The sequence below is a fragment of the Chanodichthys erythropterus genome, chromosome 22 (genome assembly GCF_024489055.1).
Source record: "Chanodichthys erythropterus isolate Z2021 chromosome 22, ASM2448905v1, whole genome shotgun sequence".
NCBI classification, from domain to species: domain Eukaryota; kingdom Metazoa; phylum Chordata; class Actinopteri; order Cypriniformes; family Xenocyprididae; genus Chanodichthys; species Chanodichthys erythropterus.
Window position 1 is genome coordinate 34,113,374 of NC_090242.1, and position 20,147 is coordinate 34,133,520.

The 20,147-nt window shown below is 38.7% G+C and overlaps 1 protein-coding gene across 3 annotated transcripts; it reads left to right on the forward strand.

The window, feature by feature from the left end:
• Positions 1-658: 658 nt before the first annotated feature.
• Positions 659-16,139, forward strand: si:ch211-241b2.5 (programmed cell death 1 ligand 1). 3 transcript variants are annotated; one of them, XM_067375569.1, is made up of 9 exons: positions 659-858; positions 3,591-3,657; positions 5,047-5,400; positions 6,761-7,039; positions 9,339-9,446; positions 10,633-10,707; positions 12,682-12,735; positions 13,050-13,161; positions 14,944-16,139. In XM_067375569.1, the coding sequence occupies exons 2-9, from the start codon at positions 3,597-3,599 to the stop codon at positions 15,419-15,421; spliced, it is 1,521 nt and encodes a 506-aa protein (XP_067231670.1). In that variant the 5' UTR covers positions 659-858; positions 3,591-3,596; the 3' UTR covers positions 15,422-16,139. The 3 variants fall into 3 exon arrangements, with proteins under 3 accessions (XP_067231670.1, XP_067231669.1, XP_067231667.1); XM_067375568.1 differs by lacking the exon at positions 659-858 and adding an exon at positions 1,146-1,318; XM_067375566.1 differs by lacking the exon at positions 659-858 and having other exon boundaries at positions 3,200-3,657.
• The last annotated feature ends 4,008 nt before the right edge of the window (positions 16,140-20,147 follow it).

Sequence of the window (20,147 nt, forward strand, 5' to 3'; positions counted from 1 at the left end):
CTGCTACTGGCAGGAAGATGATCAAACCCAAAATTTTCCAGCTTCACAAGATCCAGAATGCCCTGTGATTACATGAATGCCGTTAATGCTATTGAAATGAGACGGTTTATGTTTTCACCTCGAGCATTATATAAACAAAATCCCCTGATATTCTTTACTGGCACAAGATGCTTTATCCAAATCAAAAACATAAGTAGTATTACAGTAATGTAAGAACCTATTACAGAGAAATAAATCTTTCTTATTGAACTGTAAGTTAATATTTCAAACGAATATTAAAATCCTGTCATTTTACACACCCTCTTGCTTTAACTAACACTAACAATGAGCAATACATTCTTTGTTAATGTTACATAATATAATATAAAAACTGTTCATTGTTAGTTCATATTAGCTCAGGTTCATTAAATAATGATATTCATTGTTAGTTAATGTTAACTAATGTAGTTAACTAAAGTTAACAAATGAGACCTTTTTTTAAAAAAAAAAGAAAAAATTGTCATTTTGAAGCTTCACACACTCAGTCCTCATATACTTTCATTACAAGAAAGGAAGGAAGGAAGAGTCATGCGAGATGTCGGTAAATGATGGCAGACCTTCATTTCTATTCAGGGGCAGTAGCCTATCTGTGGTGGATAATTTTCCTTTTCCTTTTTTTTTCTTTTTTTTTTTTTTTTTTTTAAATCTGAGGAAGATTATTGTAAAATGATACTAAATTCCTTCCAAGTCTCTGCATGTTGGCCAAAATGAAACTGATGGACAACTTACGAAACACCCAAAGGACTAAACCTGGGAAGAAAGACTAAGTGTTCAGGAGAAACAGACGAGCTGAGAATTTTGAAATTTTCTTTCAACAAAGTATGTAAGAATCTATCTATCTATCTATCTATCTATCTATCTATCTATCTATCTATCTATCTATCTATCTATCTATCTATCTATCTATCTATCTATCTATCTATCTATCTATCTATCTATCTATCTATCTATCTATCTATCGATATGATGTGAGTGAATTTACATGTTCATTCCAGTAATGGTTTACTGGATTCTGTGGTGATTTAATGGTCCTGTCATTGCGTTCCCGGTATCCGTATAGATGAAGTGAAGCTGGGTTGAATTATTTAGGATTTTTCCGCGAGATTCGATTTTCTTGAAAAGCGCCGCTTCACGTGACGCGCACAACCAATCAACAGCGAGCAGGAGGAACACACGCGCTTGAAAAGCGTTTTACAGCTGTTCCTCTCCACAATCCCGCATAAACAAAACACAGAGCCACATGTTACAGTCATCTGCAGCTCATGAGATTCATCATTAAGTAAGTAAGCAAGCAATTTCGTGTACAATCCGATCTCTTGCTACTAATAGGAATAGAGCAAATGAATTGAAAGCATAGTTATTGATTTTAATTTACTTTTTTAAGTTGTCATTTTAAAGTAATACATTTTTAAGTTATTGTTTACAGTGTGTTCTAACCCAATTTAACATCCTGTGGCTTTGCTGCAACCTGTATTTCTGCAATATGAGGCAGTTTTGTGCACAAAGAAATTGAGCTCTGATAAAGTAAAATGTCGTGGTAGTAAAAAGTAATGAAAATTTCTATAGTGAATATAATTTTCTCTAGTTATGCTGGATAGGCTCAGAAAACTAAATCCACTGAGTTACATTCAAGAGCGTAAATGCTTGGACTAATCTTAATTTTTTATTATTTATTTTATTTTTATTTTTTTAAATTTTTACATTTTTTTTTTGTACATTTTAAAGTCAGTTACATAAAAAGTATAATTTGAATCTGCAAAGTAATACTAAATAACCCCTTGGCTAACTGCTAGTTAGTCATAATAGTTCTTAAAGTGTTAGTAAAACTATGTTTTTTGACACTTTGCAGTTCCTTGGATTTCCACAGAAATATGTAGAGTTTTTGTAAGAGACAGTGACATATTCTATTCAGATTTCACTAAGCAGATGTTAAACACACTCTAAATGTAAGACTGTTCAGATACACAGAGTATCCTAAAGACTGATCTTAGTTTACACTTTAGATCTAAGCTTTTTTCTTTTTTTTCAGTAACACTTTACAATAAGGTTAATTAGTTAACATTAGTTAACTACATTAGTTAACATGGACTAATAATGAACTGCACTTAAACAGCATTTGTTAATGTTAATTTCAACATTAACTAATACATTATTAAAATCTATAAAATTATTATTATTATTATTAACAATGAACAACTGTATTTTCATTAACTAACATTAATGAAGATTAGTAAATACAGTAACAAATGAATTGCTCATGATTAGTTCATGTTAGTTAATACATTAATCTTATTATGAAGTGTTACCCTTTTTTCTATACAACTATGAATTTCCTCATTCATGCTAAAGTGGATACCTTTAGAAAACCCATTTTTGTGTGTTCGTAACTGGATAGAAAATATTTGTGGTTTAGTTGTGGGTTGGTATCCCAAAGGTTGTTGGTTAAATCTAAAAAAAAAAATTAAAAAGGGGACTTACCAGAGTAAGTACTGCCACCCACCGGGTTGCCCACAGGTTACTCACTCTCCCTATTTTTTATGAGTGACTTTATGTAAGCATGTAGGTGTTTTTTTCTTTTCTCACTATCTCACAAGTTTTTTCCTGTGAGGTGAACTATATTAACCAGGGGAATCCAACTTAAAAGTCACTAGTTTCCTATTAATGTTCACAATCAACAGCGAATGATTACCAGCAGCAGAGTGAAGTGCTTAATAATATTATCAATCCTCTCAGTCCCACTATGACTGTTTGAATGTTGAGAAAAAGTGTCTATTTCTGATGTACACTTACTGTCCGGAAGGTACTTTTTGCATACTACTCAAAAACGTAGAATACAGTTGAGTCAAGTCACTTGTCAGGTCATCTAATGGGATTTAATAATAAAAAAAAAAAACGGCGTAGGAAGAAACAATTTTCACTCCGAAATTACTAGTGAATTTAATTACAAAGAAATGACAAGTAACTCAATTATATATATATATATATATATATATATATATATATATATATAATGTGTGTGTGTGTGTGCGTGTGTGTGTGTGTGTGTGTGTGTGTGTGTTATGGAAATAACTGGTTATTGTCAGTGGGAAAATATGAGTGAAACTAAATGGATGACCTTAATTTAGAAAGACATGGACCTTTTTGAGGAAGAACAGTCACTGTATTTCTCTGTCTTTGTGAGATAATCTACCTGGGGCTCTTTAGGTTTTGTCCCGCCGAATCGGCTAATGTGCTGAATCATCTGGTCACTGGTCACACACCGATGCCCCAGATTTGACTCATGTTAGGTCACATGACATTTGAGCAACAACAACAAAAAAAACTGCTTTGTAACTGTTATTAATGCAGAGTTCGTTGGTGCAGCGAGTGGTGTTTGTAAATCAAGAAGTGATTCGCTGCTGATTCATTGTGGCTCATGACATCAGTGATCAGAATATCAGCCGACCTGCTCATACATAGACACCAAACACCTCACAACCAGCTCAGTCTGGGCTTCAGATCAAGAAGATTTTGTGTGTGATATCAGCCTGATGTGTTGTCTTTACCTGCAGGGGTCAATGAGGGGAATGCTGGTTTTCATATTTCAGGCTCTGCTATGGCCTGCCATCCCAGTTTCAGGTATGACTGATATACATTACACATATCTGTCTGTTTTCTGTTTTAAATGATAAAAGATTAATCTTAAAACTGCTAAGTGAGATAAAAAAAAAAAATGTCTCTGGTTTCTCTTAAACATTAATGTAGCAAATTAAAGTTTCAAATAAAAAGCTTTAGAGATTCAGAAGAGTCTCAAAGAGTGCTCAGATTTGCCAGAATAGTGAACTCAAACATAGCTTCTATTCACATTTATTTTAGCTACATTATACCTAATGATGATGACCAGTAACTCATTTCAGGCAATACATAAAATGCAACCGAGAACTCCAGTGTGTCTATGAAAGTGCAACATTTGAGCAAGAAAATTTACCTTTGACCATTTCACTTCCAGTTCTGAACACTGATGACGTTGTCTCATATATCTCATGCTTTAAAGGCTGGTCCTGTTATGCTTTTTCCACTTTCTTTAGAGTGTTACTGTTTGAGCATGAAAAAAGTCTGAAAGGGAGTTATTCTCCAAAGGGAGAAGAGAGGGAAAGGCAGTTATTCTCTATTTCAGTGCGCACTGTTTCTGAACTCCCTGGAATGCCACCATTGTATTTTTCCAGGAACAAACACGTCACTATGTTTCTCATTTAAATAATTCCCGCCGAACACATATGCAGAATAAAGGGGTGGGGCTTGGTTGAGTTAGATAGTAGTGTGTTGAAACGTATGGTTATGGTAAGAGGCGGGACATTTCCCAAACACGCTCGAAGCGGTTGGCCAATCACAACACACTGATCCAGCTGACCAATCAGAGCACATTGTGCTTTTCAGAAGGAGGGGCTTCATACACAGAGTTAAATCAACTCTGCTTAGAGTACATATGGTCCCTCTCTAAATAGTGTTAAAGTAACACTGAAGCAGAGTTAAAGTTAATGTGATAATTAAGCAATTAATAAGGCTGTGACTGAAGTCAGTTCTTGTGTTTCTCTTCAGTGATTCTGCTTGTTAACAGCAGGTGTTCATCAATAATGCACAATCATCACTTAAATAATTGCTTAATTATCTCATTAACTTTAACTCTGCTTTAGTGTTATTTTAACACTAGAGAGGGACCATATGTAATCTGACCAGAGTTGATTTAACTCTGGAAATTTTTCTGTGTAGAGACAGGGACTAAACAGAGCGTTACTGACAGACTGGGAAGAGACACAGACCTTATTTCAGCCATTTAACCAAAAACTCATTCAAAAAACCTGGGACAATGGAACTGGAAGTGCAAAAATGCTAAATCGCTTCTGGGTTTTGGCCTAAAAAAAAAATGCGGCAGAGTTAAACACTCTATTAAAACTTTGAAAAAGGACATAATAGGTCCCTGTAAAAAATGTCTCATGTATCTGTGATTTTCGTCCTGTCTTCCTCCAGCCCTGTTTACAGTGACTGTACAGAAGAGCGCTTACGAGGCAGAGCTACACAAGGACGTGAAACTAGTGTGCGTGTTCTCCACGGTTAAAAGACCTTCAGACCTCACCGTCATATGGAGCCGCGTCAATCCGAAGCCGGACGTGGACGTGTATCGGCTTGAGAAAGGCAAAGAAAACCACAATTACACCAGTGCCCTGTTCATAACACGGGCGCAGCTCATCCAACAACAACTGAATGAAAACAAAGCGGTATTACACTTGAAAAATCTCCGGATAAAAGACTCGGGAACGTACCGGTGTATCGTGAGAGAGGGAGACGAGGGAGACTACAAGCAAGTCACGCTCAACGTTACAGGTGCTTTTGCCTCACAAAACACACAAGCCTGACAAAAACTTCATAAAAGTAACATTGACATTTTTAAGATGTCAGTTGATTGGTTAATTAACTTCTGTAATGCATTATGGGACCCTTAATAGTACTCTTTTTACTGATGATACACTAGCTATGTGTGGTATTGAATACTAAATGACTATTATTGTTATTTTTATTTATATATTATATTAAATGGCACTGTTTTATGTTTCATGTACCTTATACTGCAGTGCATTATGTGCATTAATTTATATACACCGATCAGGCATAACATTATGAGCACTGACAGGTGAAGTGAGTAACTCTGATCATCTCTTCATCATGGCACCTGTTAGTGGATGGATATATTAGGCAGCAAGTGAGCATTTTGTCCTCAAAGTTGATGTGTTAGAAGCAGGAAAAATGGGGAAGCGTAAGGATTTGAGTGAGTTTAACAAGGGACAAATTGTGATGGCTAGACGACTGGGTCAGAGCATCTCCAAAACTGCAGCTCTTGTGGGTGTTCCCGGTCTGCAGTGGTCAGTATCTATCAAAAGTGCTCCAAGGAAGGAACAGTGGTGACCCGGCGACAGGGTCATGAGCAGCCCGTGTGATCCGATCCAACAGACGAGCTACTGTAGCTCAGATTGCTCCAGAAGTTAATGCTGGTTCTGATAGAAAGGTGTCAGAATACACAGTGCATCAGTTAGAAATGGAAGAAGGTGGATGGCCGGGTGCATGTGCGTCTCTTACCTGGGGAACCAACGGCACCAGGATGCACTATGGGAAGAAGGCATGCCGGCGGAGGCAGTGTGATGCTTTAGACAATGTTCTGCTGGGAAACCTTGGGTCATGCCATCCATGTGGATGTTACTTTGACATGTACCACCTACCTAAGCATTGTTGCAGATCATGTACACCCTTTCATGGAAACGGTATTCCCTGGTGGCTGTGGCTTCTTTCAGCAGGATAATGCTCCTGACACAAAGGATCTGCTGCTAACATCTTGGTGCAGATACCACAGCACACCTTCAGGAGTCTAGAAGAGTTCATCCCTCAATGGGTCAGGGCTGTTTTGGCAGCAAAAGTGGGACCAACACAATATTAGGAAGGTGTCATAATGTTATGCCTGACCGGTGAATACTGCACATTTTGGAAAATGTAGAGTTTGTCCAGGTAGAGTTCAATGCATACAGTATGCACAACGTATACCATAAAAAAGTCCTAGTATGGTGGAATGGTATTCCAAACTTGTCCACTCTGTTATGCATAACAATCCTGAACACTCCTTCATATGTTTATCTTTAACTTGCACCTTGCATAATATATATAATATAGTATATATTATGTTTGTGGTTTCCAGCTCCTTATACTCCAATAAAGAAAAGCATCAGGAAAACGGGTCAGGATGAAGTGGAGCTCTCCTGTGAGTCTCAGGGATTCCCGTCACCTCAGGTTATCTGGAGCGACGGTCAAAACGTGAACCTCACAGAGAAATCCAACAGCTCTGCGCACAATACAGATGAAGATCTCATCAAAGTCATCAGCAATCTGATGGTGAAACGAGATCTTGTGAACAACTACACCTGTTCTTTTCTCACAAAGGGTGAAATCAAGCAGACGGCCACCTTCAGCATCCCAGGTTTGTTAACTACTATTAAGGCCCGCTCATACTAGGGACGATAACTATAATGATAAAGATATCGCATACTCTCTGAGTAGGTACTAACTTTGAATTTGAATTGACTTTGTGTTAAAAAAAACTATGTATATAGTATAAATGTAATTTGAACGTGCTACATCTGTCATGGCTTTTTGACTATGAATACTTTGTTGTGCGAATACTATGAATTCTGACATAGTACTCTTTTGCTGCACCGGTTTTTGATTTTGTAGTAGGGAAGTATTCAATTTCAGAGGCAGTGCAAGATTTAAAAATCATTCTAAATGTCCACAGTTCAAGTATATTGATAACAGCGCAGAGGAACAATATCATTGCAATCACTTTCACAATTATTTTTTCCAGCTGATGAACCATATAAACATTGTCAACCAATGAGAATCCATCCTTGAGCATTTAAAGTGATAGATGACATTTATGAGAAGCAAAATGACTTAAGATCTCAAGTCTTGTTTTTGGAATTTTTTTTATTTTAAGTGTGTGTGATATAAAATAATCTAGTTTTCCCTTTTAATTAAGTTTATTTTTATGACCCCATTGTCAGATATTTGCTTTTTTTTAGCATAAACTCACATAATATTGATCTATTTTTCAGAAAACAAGACTTTATTTCTTAAGAAGTCTTTTTGCTTCTCTAGTAAATGAATCTTGATTTAAATATTTGTAATGGAAAACATGACAAAAATACCAAGTAGGATAATCAGTTTTTGTGGTGTGTCAGTCTGGTGGAAACCAAAAGTGTGTTTAAATCTTGCACTGCCTCTGAAATTGAATACTTACTTAAAAGCTTGATATCATGAGCACTTCTGAGAAAGATCTGCATAGTGTAATGTTTTTAAAATGAAAATAATAAAACAAATTGCAATAAACATTAACAACATCAATATATTATGCAAGCGAAGAGGTGTAGCACTTCGAAGGAGTTTCAGGAAACAAAGTCTATCAGTTTATCTCAGTATCAGTATCAACCTACGGATTTGAAAGTTGTCTGTGTTTTCTATCGTTTATGGCTTATGTGAGGCAGATTTTCCTTGATGTATTTCTGAGATGAGGGGGCAGACGATGTAAAAAGTTGAAGATATACACGCACACAAAAAACAGATCTGTTTCCGATAAATATGGAGTGCTTTTGGTACCGCATTTTTCCAACAGACACTAGTCTCGTTGTGATGTAAATATGGGTAGAATATGTTTCACCCTAAAGCAAGTGTTCATCTTACAAAAGTCTGAAAGATAATATCTTCTGTTATGTAACAGAATTACATAATATGTCACGTTTATTGTATTCACTGCATGATCAGATTCAGTAGCAGTGTCGATAGAGTAGTACTGCATATAGCTTTAATTTAATTTGTGTTTATTGTGAGATAGCTCTAAAATCTGATTGGATGATATCATATTATGATCATATTATGATATTCAAAACAGGGTTATCATTTACTAAAGCTAAAACCATAAAAACACATTTCATTACTTGAAATAAACATTAACTGAAATAAAATAAAATATAAAAAACTTAAACATTTAATTTCAGCTAGTTTCCAAGGCAACATTAATAACTATAATAAATACGTAGTTCTGTCATGAAACTCTAGATGGCGCAGGCTGATGTGACCTTAACGCAAGCTGAGGATAATTACAGCGTTAACTAGTGGCACAAGCTGATTGGTCCATGTCACATTTGCAGCCAATGAGCTTGTTGCTCACACATGTAAATGACTGGTTACATTCGCTATAGCTGTTTGCAGTGCGCTTCAGAGTTCCTCTAAAACACTCCACCTTCCCCAGCTCCACCTGTATAGATCTGCTATGGGTTATTGATATATGCTATTTGTGCAGCAGCAGTATGTCTTACTTGCAGCAGCGTATTGGCGTATGTATTGGCAGTAGCAAGTTCCTGTACTTGCTCAGCGTAGCTGATCTATTCCACCAAGACCAAATAAATTAACATTGTCATATCTATTATCATGCTAACAATCTTCCGAGAGTTTTCATGATAGAACTAAAATTAAAGTAAAAATACATAGATGTATTTAAAAAAAAAAAAAACTAATAAAAATGACACAAACACAACAAAAACAACAAAATTAGTAAAACTTTAAAATGAAAATATAGAATATGATAAATAAAATATAAAAATATATATAAATAAAGAAAATATAAAAATAAAATTTAATTAGTAATTAATAATTTTAAAAATTATTAACAACAACAATAATGGTATGTATATAATATAATTTTTTTCTTCTTGTTTTCACAGATGAAATCCTTCATGACTGTTCTGCTCAGTACGTGTGGATTGTAGCTGTGGTTATCGTGCTTTTAGCCATTGCCTTCATCTTCGTCTTTCTGCGCAGGAGAAAAAATGGTACTTTGCTAACTTTGCACATTCATTTACATATATTAAAAAAAATACCATTATATAGCTAGTTTTTGACATATACCATAGTAATACCAGGATTTTTGGACCATGGTATTATTTGAAGTACCTTGCGAATACCATACTAATCTGTCAAAACGGATGATTCTGTCACAGGTTAACTGTTCGTCACGGTCCATTAAAATGTGTCATGCTGTGAAACACGCTGACATCTTGATCAGAAATGATGACGTTTTAGGTGTAGCCAGTGTAGATTTGCTTGATTGATTTATTGTTTAAGAAAATAATCATGTGAGTCAACATCATGTGATATTACACAACTTAAACAGGAATTTCCTATCTACAGGAAATAGAAACTCAGGTTTTGTCAGCTGACACAGGTGAAAAATTCACATGCTATGCTTTTGAATAAGATCAACCTTTTAGTTTTCATTTTAAATTACATTTTGTCTAAACTTTTTGACATATGAAACTAAAACTTGCAGAAACAGGAATGACCCACAGACCCAGTAAATTACCCTAAAATAACCTAATCCATTACTGACCAATCCTACCATAGCATTGCCAATATTATAATTGTAATATTATGGTTATATTCATAAACCATTCTAATATATTACTCTTACTATTTCTGCAGTATATAGTATTCATACTGCGCACTGTATGCACAATTCTTGGACACCGCTCACTCTTTTGCTGTGGTCATGAGACAGCACTGTAACAAAGAACTATTTTTGGACCAGTTATTGTGCAATGCCTACTGTTTCACCGTTTTGTCAGTCAGTAACATGTGACACATAAACGAAGAGTCCCCAGGTTACTAATCTTCAGTATGTGCAGGAAAAACAACCTGGTCATGTAAATCCCGCATTAGTCACTCACGTGCAGAGTTTCTTTGGCAACTATCTTTTAAGAATATGTAAACATATTGAAATATGAAAACAATGAAATAAGCCTGACAAGGGGAAAAACATTCGTCCATTTAATGACTATAAGCTGAATGCTGAACAGAAGAAGGCTTTTAGTGTGTCTGTCAACATTTGATGATCAGAACAGAAGATACAAAATCATTACTATGTAAAAAATGCTGTTTCATATCCTCTTTTAATGTGCAGCCATGCATGAATTCCAATTAATAATCATAAAACTTGTCTACGTGACCTCTGTTTCCCAGGTCAGAAAAGCAGACGAAATGAATCATCTAAATACGCTTTCCTGTTCCCGAACTTGCCTTCTGCGAACTCTGATTGTGAGTTTTTCACATTTACATAATTTCCAGTACTTTAAGTATTTGAGCTGTTTATGATGTATATATACAGGTGCTGGTAATATAATTAGAATATCATCAAAAAGTTAATTTATTTAACTAATTCCATTCAAAAAGTGAAACTTGTATATTATATTCATTCATTACACACAGACTCTTTCAAATGTTTATTTCTTTTAATTTTGATTATTATAACTGACAACTAAGGAAAATCCCTAATTCAGTATCTCAGAAAATTAGAATATTACTTAAGACCAATACAAAGAATGGAAATCTTGGCCAACTGAAAAGTATGAACATGAAAAGTATGAGCATGTACAGCACTCAATACTTTTGCCTGAATTACTGCAGCAATGCGGCGTGGCATGGAGTCGATCAGTCTGTGGCACTGCTCAGGTGTTATGAGAGCCCAGGTTGCTCTGATAGTGGCCTTCAGCTGTTCTGCATTGTTGGGTCTGGCATATCGCATCTTCCTCTTCACAATATAAAAAATTTTCTATAGGGTTAAGTGAATGAAATCTGCATCTCCATAAAGTTGGTCAGCAGCAGGAAGCATGAAGTGCTCTACAACTTCCTGGTATACGGCTGTGTTGACTTTGGACCTCAGAAAACACAGTGGACCAACACCAGCAGATGACATGGCACCCCAAACCATCACTGACTGTGGAAACTTTACACTGGACCTCAAGCAACGTGGATTGTGTGCCTCTCCTCTCTTCCTCCAGACTCTGGGACCCTGATTTCCAAAGGAAATGCAAAATTTACTTTCATCAGAGAACATAACTTTGGACCACTCAGCAGCAGTCCAGTCCTTTTTGTCTTTAGCCGCTTCTGACGCTGTCTGTTGTTCAAGAGTGGCTTGACACAAGGAATGCGACAGCTGAAACCCATGTCTTGCATACGTCTGTGCGTAGTGGTTCTTGAAGCACTGACTCCAGCTGCAGTCCACTCTTTGTGAATCTCCCCCACATTTTTGAATGGGTTTTGTTTCACAATCCTCTCCAGGGTGCGGCTATCCCTATTGCTTGTACACTTTTTTCTACCACATATTTTCCTTCCCTTCGCCTCTCTATTAATGCACTTGGACACAGAGCTCTGTGAACAGCCAGCCTCTTTTCCAATGACCTTTTGTGTCTTGCCCTCCTTGTGCAAAGTGTCAATGGTCGTCTTTTGGACAACTGTCAAGTCAGCAGTCTTCCCCATGATTGTGTAGCCTACAGAACTAGACTGAGAGACCATTTAAAGGCCTTTGCAGGTGTTTTGAGTTAATTAGCTGATTAGAGTGTGGCACCAGGTGTCTTCAATATTGAACCTTTTCACAATATTAAAATTTTCTGAGATATTGAATTTGGGATTTTCCTTAGTTGTCAGTTAAAATCATCAAAATTAAAAGAAATAAACATTTGAAATATATCAGTCTGTTTGTAATGAATGAATATAATATACAAGTTTCATTTTTTGAATTTTTTGGAATTAGTGAAATAAATCTATATATATAAATATATATAGTAAAATTTTAAATATATAAATATAAAATTGATAAAATATAAAAGATATAAACATGAATATATATTAACATGATTTAAAACATATTGTTGATTATTGATTTTGCTGTATTTGGCTGAGCAATTGTTTGCTTGGCTCGCTAATATATTAGATTTCTCTAATACATAAAATAAGTAAGCTTGACCAGAGTGGGGAGAAGAATGTATTGAAGGTAGTAGTGTAGTATTAGGGACTAAACTTTTTTTTTTTTTTTTTTTTAAATCCTTAATCTGCATATAGCAACATGTATATTTATATTTAGCATGTATATTAAATATATTTTTTGTGCGTTTTAAACCTGCAGAATTCCTTTAAGACATGTTTTTTCATTGTACCTTAACACAATAAACTCTTTGTTTCTTTTTATTGAACAGTATTTCTCATTTGCATTAATGCCTCTTTTATTCACAGCTTTACTGACAGTGAACGAGAACAGGCCACAAACATGTGACATAACCTCAGAAGGTAAATCATGCTCTTTATGAAAATTAATCTGATGATTAGGAGTAAATGTTCAGTTCAGTAGAAACAGGAAATATGACTATTACCCTTGAGCCTTTTACCCCCGACTGCGGCAGGGCACTGTCTATCATTTGTATCATTTCATACTGTAAATAGCACAAAAAATGTCTATATGACATTCTGAAGCACATCTGGAGGCTTCATGTGACTGAGTCACTGAAGCCTGTTATGAATTCAGCTGATGTGAGCATTAGTCAAATGGAAAATATCCCCTATTGTGTTGCTCTTGTGACACCCTTTGTCTTTGATTTGTGCAGAACTTGCAGAAAAACCTCCATCTCTGAGGGACATACTAACACAACAGTATTCACAGCTTGACACAGATGTGGAGGTGAAAAGGAAACTTGAGTCATATGCACTTCACAGCAAGTAAGTGGTTGATATGAGGGATTTCAGAATCTGACACACTTAAACATGCAAAGAGTTCCTCATGTGTTTCTGCTGAATATCTTTCACAACATGACAGCAATCTTCTTTAGAAAAACAGACAAATTAGTGTTCTTAAGGACAGTGTACACACACACACACGTACACACACACAGATTTATGAACTTGATTGCACAGCAAAATACTTCTGCATGAGTCTCCCACAGATGTTTCTCCTGAGAAAAGTCTCTCATGTGTCTCCTCTAGAGTTTCAGAGATCTCAGCAACATCTCACATATCAAATGACCTGAGCTCATTTTATAGTCCTCATATAGAGGTCAACAATTATCTCATTTTATTTTCTAGGAAAAACCTCTGAGACAGAGTTGATATGTAACTAAATAGTAGCATAAATAACCTTTTTATTACGCTGTTCCTACAAATGAAATTTACCTGAGAATTCTAAGGGAGCTACTTATGAGAAATGAAATTTTCCTGTTAGGGGTGTGACGAGATCTTTAGAGATTAAAATGTGGCAAAAAGATGTCTTGTGATATTGCCATGATGGAGAATGAGGGTAAATTTAGGGTAGAATATGACACCGCTACGTTTACATTACGCCTCCACTGTTTTGCTTTTTATAGAAATACAAACCTTTTAATTCAGTTGGATAATGGTTGCTCAAATCCCATCTAGCTCATCCAACACGAGCTGCAGAGTCGTATGTAGTGCAGCAGGAATCGGAGTTCACTGATCACATAACGAGATGATGGTGGAGGATTTGTTGCACAACAGAGCTTAAGTGTCTGACAAATGTCCCTCCTAACAGAATCCGTTCCCTATTCATAGGGTGTGCTTGATTGCAAAATCAAAAGTGAAAGTAAAACATGAGCATGCATTCAAGCACGATTTCAGTACCATGCAAAGCGGCTCCCTGATGCATGCAAATATCTCACAATATGAAAGCTATTTTAGGCTGGGCAGTGTAGCTGTAACCACCTCTAGCTCTGTATCATGCTTGAAGAAAAATGTGGTCTCTATTTGCACTTTGAATATTGAGAGAGTACTTTGACTATGGTTCACTTATTGTTTGCACTTAATATGACTAAGAGAAAACTGTTATTCGTTTTTATTTCTATGATCAATTTGCGAAAAGGAGTCAAAAGTTGTAGAAGCTCATAAATCATGTACAGTAAGGTCTGAAGAACCTCATGTGAAATCATACAGGAGAGAAGCCAGTCAGTTGAGTTTGTAGCAAAACCTTTTACAGTGCTTGAGTATTTTTGTCTTTCACTGCATATGATAATTCATACTCAGAAAGTAGAACTGAATGACATTCATTACAAGATGATTAGTTAAAACATTCCAAAATGCACTTGCAGACATTTTTTCTATAGTCATGTATTTCATAATTGAGGATTTCTTAAAAATATTTTGTAAAAATCTTGTCTCGTTCTCATGTACTCAATTTCGTGTCTTGTCTTGTCTCATCACACCCATTATAATGAAAAAATATGAAAATTATAATTGATTATGAAACATTCTGAGATTTTATATTATGATATATTGTAAAAATGGTCATGCATGGATGTAATTCTGTGCAATGGTTGGCGAGGGTTGAGAAATTTTTATTTGTATTAAAAAAAAAAAAACTATAACAGAGAAGGGAAGGTGTAATTGTTTTCCAGTAAACTGCTAAAAAACAGCACTGGTTGCTTGAGAGATTACCACAACAAACACATATTTCTCAGATTTCCATGCTAATCCACTCCCTCTCACTTCTAGAGAAGGCCAATTGCTAAACATCAGCTCCATCCTGCCTGATAAGAAGCAAACTATCCTTCTGCTTGGAGAACCAGGCAGCGGGAAAACCACCGTGGCCCAAATCCTGTCAACCTGCTGGGCTCGGAGAATCACGGCAGATGCCTTCAACATTCACCAACTCCATCTGGTCGTGTTGGTGGACTGCAGCAGAGCGGAAGGAGACTTTTTCCAGGTGGTAAAATCCAGCTTTAATTATGAAAAACCATTAGACTTGTCTGACCTCAAAGAGATGCTTCTGGGGCCGACGGATTGTTTGCTCATCCTGGACGGCTATCAAGAGGGAAATAAGGTCTTGGATGAAACTCTCGAGGGGTTTCTAACAGAGCGGCAAACGTGCAGGGTGTTAGTTACGTCACATCCAGGACAATGTCCAGCCTTGGAGAAAACCATCAGGACAGTATTGCAACTCATTCAGAGACCGGAAGAGTCTGGATCATGATGAAATCGGAGACATTTCATTCTTGTATAGACAATTACAACATTGTGCAAGTGTCTGAGTCCCAGATAATGCCTTTCACTTCTCTGGAATTTTTTTTTCCGACTTTTGGTAAAGACTCTGGCTGGAGATCAAACCATTTCGCAATACTTGAATTCAGTTGTATTTTTCAAAGACCAAGTACCAGAAAGGAGAAATGAGATCATGATAATAAAACATTACACTGTTAAAAGTGGTAACCTATAAATGTTATCTTAATGAGCGGATTTAACTTAATTAATTTTTTTGGTATGAATTAATGTTTTCAATTGATTCAGTGTTGTTAAATGACATTTATAAATTTAATAAAACCAGTTAATTTAGATGTAAAAAAAAAAAATCCAGTATATTTCTGCATACTTCTTATCTGGCAATAATACATGTGGTTTAACTGTAACAGGAATACAGCAGAACTGATTTGTATGCTTTCAACAAAATATAGTTATAAACTAACCATAACTACCGTTTTTAAGTAACAGATCTTTAGATCAAAAGCTGATCGTGCAAAAACAACTTCTCTGTTAGCCTTACTTCAAACTTTCTGTAACAACAGTCACACTTTTATACTTAGGCTGTGTATTTTGTTTAGACAGAGAGAGTTATATTTTATACATATATATTTTTATACTTTCATTTAGTGTATTGATGTAAAATGTCATGATTTTGATAAAAGAAAGAAATGAGTATGAAAACTGTGGTTATTTATTTTATACTCTTTCAGAGGCATTTGCAAATTCAAGCAGCTCATTTTGAGGGGTTGGATGGTTGCATTTTCTCACATACAGACAGTGGTGTTTGTTTCACTTTCGCTATGCTTTGACACTCAAGAGGAGTAACTTCCATTTCTGAGAAAATGCACTCTGCTTTAACTGGCAGTGGAAAAAAAGGGAAGTGCATGTTTCCCGCAAAGGGAGGCCAAAAAAAAAAAAAAAAGTCACAATTGCCTGAATGTCATCTGGATACATTTTATCAGCTATTGTACTGGTACAGGGCGCTAACCATTTTTAACTATTATGACAACACTAAGGAAGAACCAAATGCTGGAGTTCAATTTAGCAACATGCTTTAGTTACAGCATTAGATGAACAGACAGAGAAATGTCTGAGGGGAAATTCAGTTACAAAAAAAGAAACATGAATACAAATCATGTATTGAAATCAATGAATACAAAATGAATACAAAAATCACCTATACTTCTGAGGCTGAGACTAGTAATGCATATATATATATATATATATATATATATATATATATATATATATATATAATAGGGCTGTAACAGTACACAAACATGATGGTTCAGTACGTACCTTTGTATTGAAGTCATGGTTTGGTACGGTTCTGTACAGCAGGGGGAAACTTAAAATAGCTTTTTTTTTGGTAACACTTTATTTTACAGTGTCATTGTTACATGTAGTTACTATAGTAATAACTATAAATTATGCATAACAACTAACCCTTAATCAAATCAAACCCTAATCCTATCCCTATAGTAAGTACATGAAGTTACTTAACATTACTCAGTACTTAAATGTATAGTTACAGTGTAACAAAGACACCTTAAAATAAAGTGTTACCCTTTTTTTTATTAAACTGGTTTCTTTAAACAAATGTGATGTAATTGTTATGATATAGACACGGAGGCAGAGATAAAAGCAATCCAGGTGAGTTTATTGGAACAATATGAGAACACAGAGTGGAAATGGCAGTTATCCGGTTCTTGAGAGATGAATGGAGAGTAATACTGTCCTTGTATGGTTGATGATCCAGGAGCTGAAGTGAGATGGAGGGAGACGTTGGAGACACTCACACACACAGAAGGGTAAGCACACGAAGGGACCAGGAGACGAAGGAGATGAAGGAGATCGCTGGAGCAGGTAAGTATGTTGAAGGGGAGTCCTTAAGGTAAGCATAAACACAAGGTATTGCAAACGAGACCGGACAGTGAGTGTGTGTGAGTGTGGTGGTTTTGAAGTGCTGGTGATTGCAGAGTGAATGAGATGCAGGTGGCGGTGATTAGTATGCTGGTGATTGGGTGCGTGGGTACTGTGGTGAGGTGGAGCCTGGCGTGTCTGTGACAGTACCCCCCCTCCCACGGCCCGCTCCTGAGGGCCGCGGACCCCGACGTCGTGGTGGTCTTCCCCTGGGTCGTGGGGCAGGTCTGTCTGGATGGTTGGTATGGAAGTTCTGTAACAGAAGAGGATCAAGGATATCGTTCCTGGGAATCCATGAGCGTTCCTCGGGACCATAGTCCTCCCAGTCCACGAGGTATTCGAGTTTACCACCACGGCGCCGGGAATCCAGGATCTCGTGGACCACGTAGGCTGTGCCGTCTTCTAGGAGAAGTGGAAGGGGGGGCTCGGCGGCTGCCACGTCAGGCTCTGTGGAGGGAACAACAGAAGGGTGGTAAGGTTTGAGTAGGGACACGTGAAATGTAGGGTGAATTCTGCTATACTGTGCCGGGAGTTGGAGACGATAGGTGACGGGGTTGATCTGCCGAAGGATGGTGAATGGGCCAATGAAGCGGGGACTCAGCTTCTTGCAGGGCAGACGCATCCTGATGTCCCGGGTGGACAGCCAGACCTTCTGCCCCGGCTGGTAGTCAGGGGCCTCGGAGCGACGAAGGTCGGCTGCCATCTTGCGTCTGCGCAGGGCTCTCTGCAGCTGGTGGTGAGCTGAGTCCCACACCCTCTCGCTCTCCCGGAACCAGTAGTCGACTGCCGGAACGTCGGAGGGTTCCCCGTCCCAGGGGAACATCGGGGGTTGGTAGCCGAGTACGCACTGGAAGGGTGTTAGTCCAGTTGAGGCTTGGCGGAGGGAGTTCTGTGCGTACTCGGCCCAACCCAGGTACTGGTTCCAGGAGTTCTGGTGGCCGTGACAGAAGGTACGCAGGAAGCGGCCGATCTCCTGGATCTTCCGTTCCGTCTGCCCGTTCGACTGAGGATGGTATCCAGACGATAGGCTGACGGTCACACCCAGGAGGGAGAAGAAGGCTTTCCAGACATGGGAGATAAACTGGGGTCCTCTGTCGGAGACGATGTCTTCAGGTAATCCATAATAGCGAAAGACATGATTAAACATTAGTTCTGCGGTGGCCATGGCGGTAGGTAGACCCTCCGAGGGGTATTAATCGGCAGGACTTTGAGAAGCGGTCTACTACCACCAGGATGCACGTGTGACCGTCAGACTCGGGGAGGTCGGTGACGAAGTCCACTCCCAGGTGGGACCAGGGTCTCTCAGGAACGGGCAGAGGAAAGAGCTTGCCGGTGGGAAGATGGCGTGGGCTCTTGGAGATGGCGCACTCCCTGCAGCCCTGTACGTACCTCCTGACGTCGTTGGCCATGTTGGGCCACCAGAAGCGTTGTTTGAGCAACGAGAGGGTCTCCTTGACCCCCGGGTGACCAGTGCCAAGTGAAGAGTGAACGTTGTGCAGGAGTGGAGTGCGACGTGCCCGTGTGATGTACTGCAAGCCCGGTGGGCAACCCGGCGGAGTGCGTGTGGAGGCATTGGCGGAGGGAATGGTTTCTTCGGACCACTGGATAGGGCTCACGAAGATGAACTCCGGCAGAATAGTATCAGGTCTTTCGGGCTTTTCCTCAGGAGCATAGAGGCGAGATAAGGCATCAGCCTTCGTATTCTTAGAACCAGGACGGTAGGAGATGGAGAAGTTGAATCTAGAGAAGAACATAGCCCAGCGAGCTTGGCGAGGGTTGAGTCTCTTTGCGGCCTTCAGATATTCGAGGTTCTTGTGATCAGTGAGGACTTGAAATGGGTGAGTAGCTCCCTCCAACCAATGCCTCCACTCCTCAAGGGCAAGCTTGACGGCCAGGAGTTCGCGGTCACCGATGTCGTAGTTGACCTCCGCCGGGTTGAGCTTGCGGGAGAAGAAGGCGCATGGATGGAGTCTACTTGGTGTCCCCTGCTGCTGTGAAAGGACCGCTCCCACTCCGGTGGTAGATGCGTCCACCTCTACTATGAACGGGAGGTCCGGGTTAGGGTGGACGAGGAGAGGGAGCGGTGGTGAAGGCTTTCTTCAGGGTCTCAAAGGCGTCGGTGGCTAAAGGAGACCAGGACAGAGACTTGGGCTGGTGACGGAGGAGGTTGGTGAGTGGACTGACGATTGTGCTGTAGTTTCTGATGAACCGGCGATAGAAATTGGAGAAACCTAGGAATCTTTGGAGTTCTTTGATGGTGGTAGGAGTGGGCCAGGACTGTATGGCGGAGACCTTCCCCTCGTCCATCCGGATGCCACTGTGATCAATCACGTACCCCAGGAACTGGACGGAGGGTTGGTGGAATGAGCATTTTTCAGCCTTGAGGAAGAGATGGAACTGCCGTAAGCGCTGGAGGACCTCCGCAACGTGGTGGCGATGTTCGGCCAAGCTCCGGGAGTAGATGAGGATGTCATCTATATAAACCAGAACGGACTTATGGAGAAACTCCCGGAGCACCTCGTGGATGAAATCCTGGAATACGGAGGGGCGTTGACCAGGCCATACGGCATCACGAGGTACTCGTAGTGTCCAGTGGGCGTGACGAAGGCGGTCTTCCACTCGTCCCCCCTCACGTATCCGGATGAGGTTATACGCGCTGCGGAGGTCCAACTTGGTGAACACAGTGGCACCGCGGAGATGTTCCAGGGCCGCTGGGACGAGGGGAAGTGGATAGCGGAACTTGATGGTGATCTTGT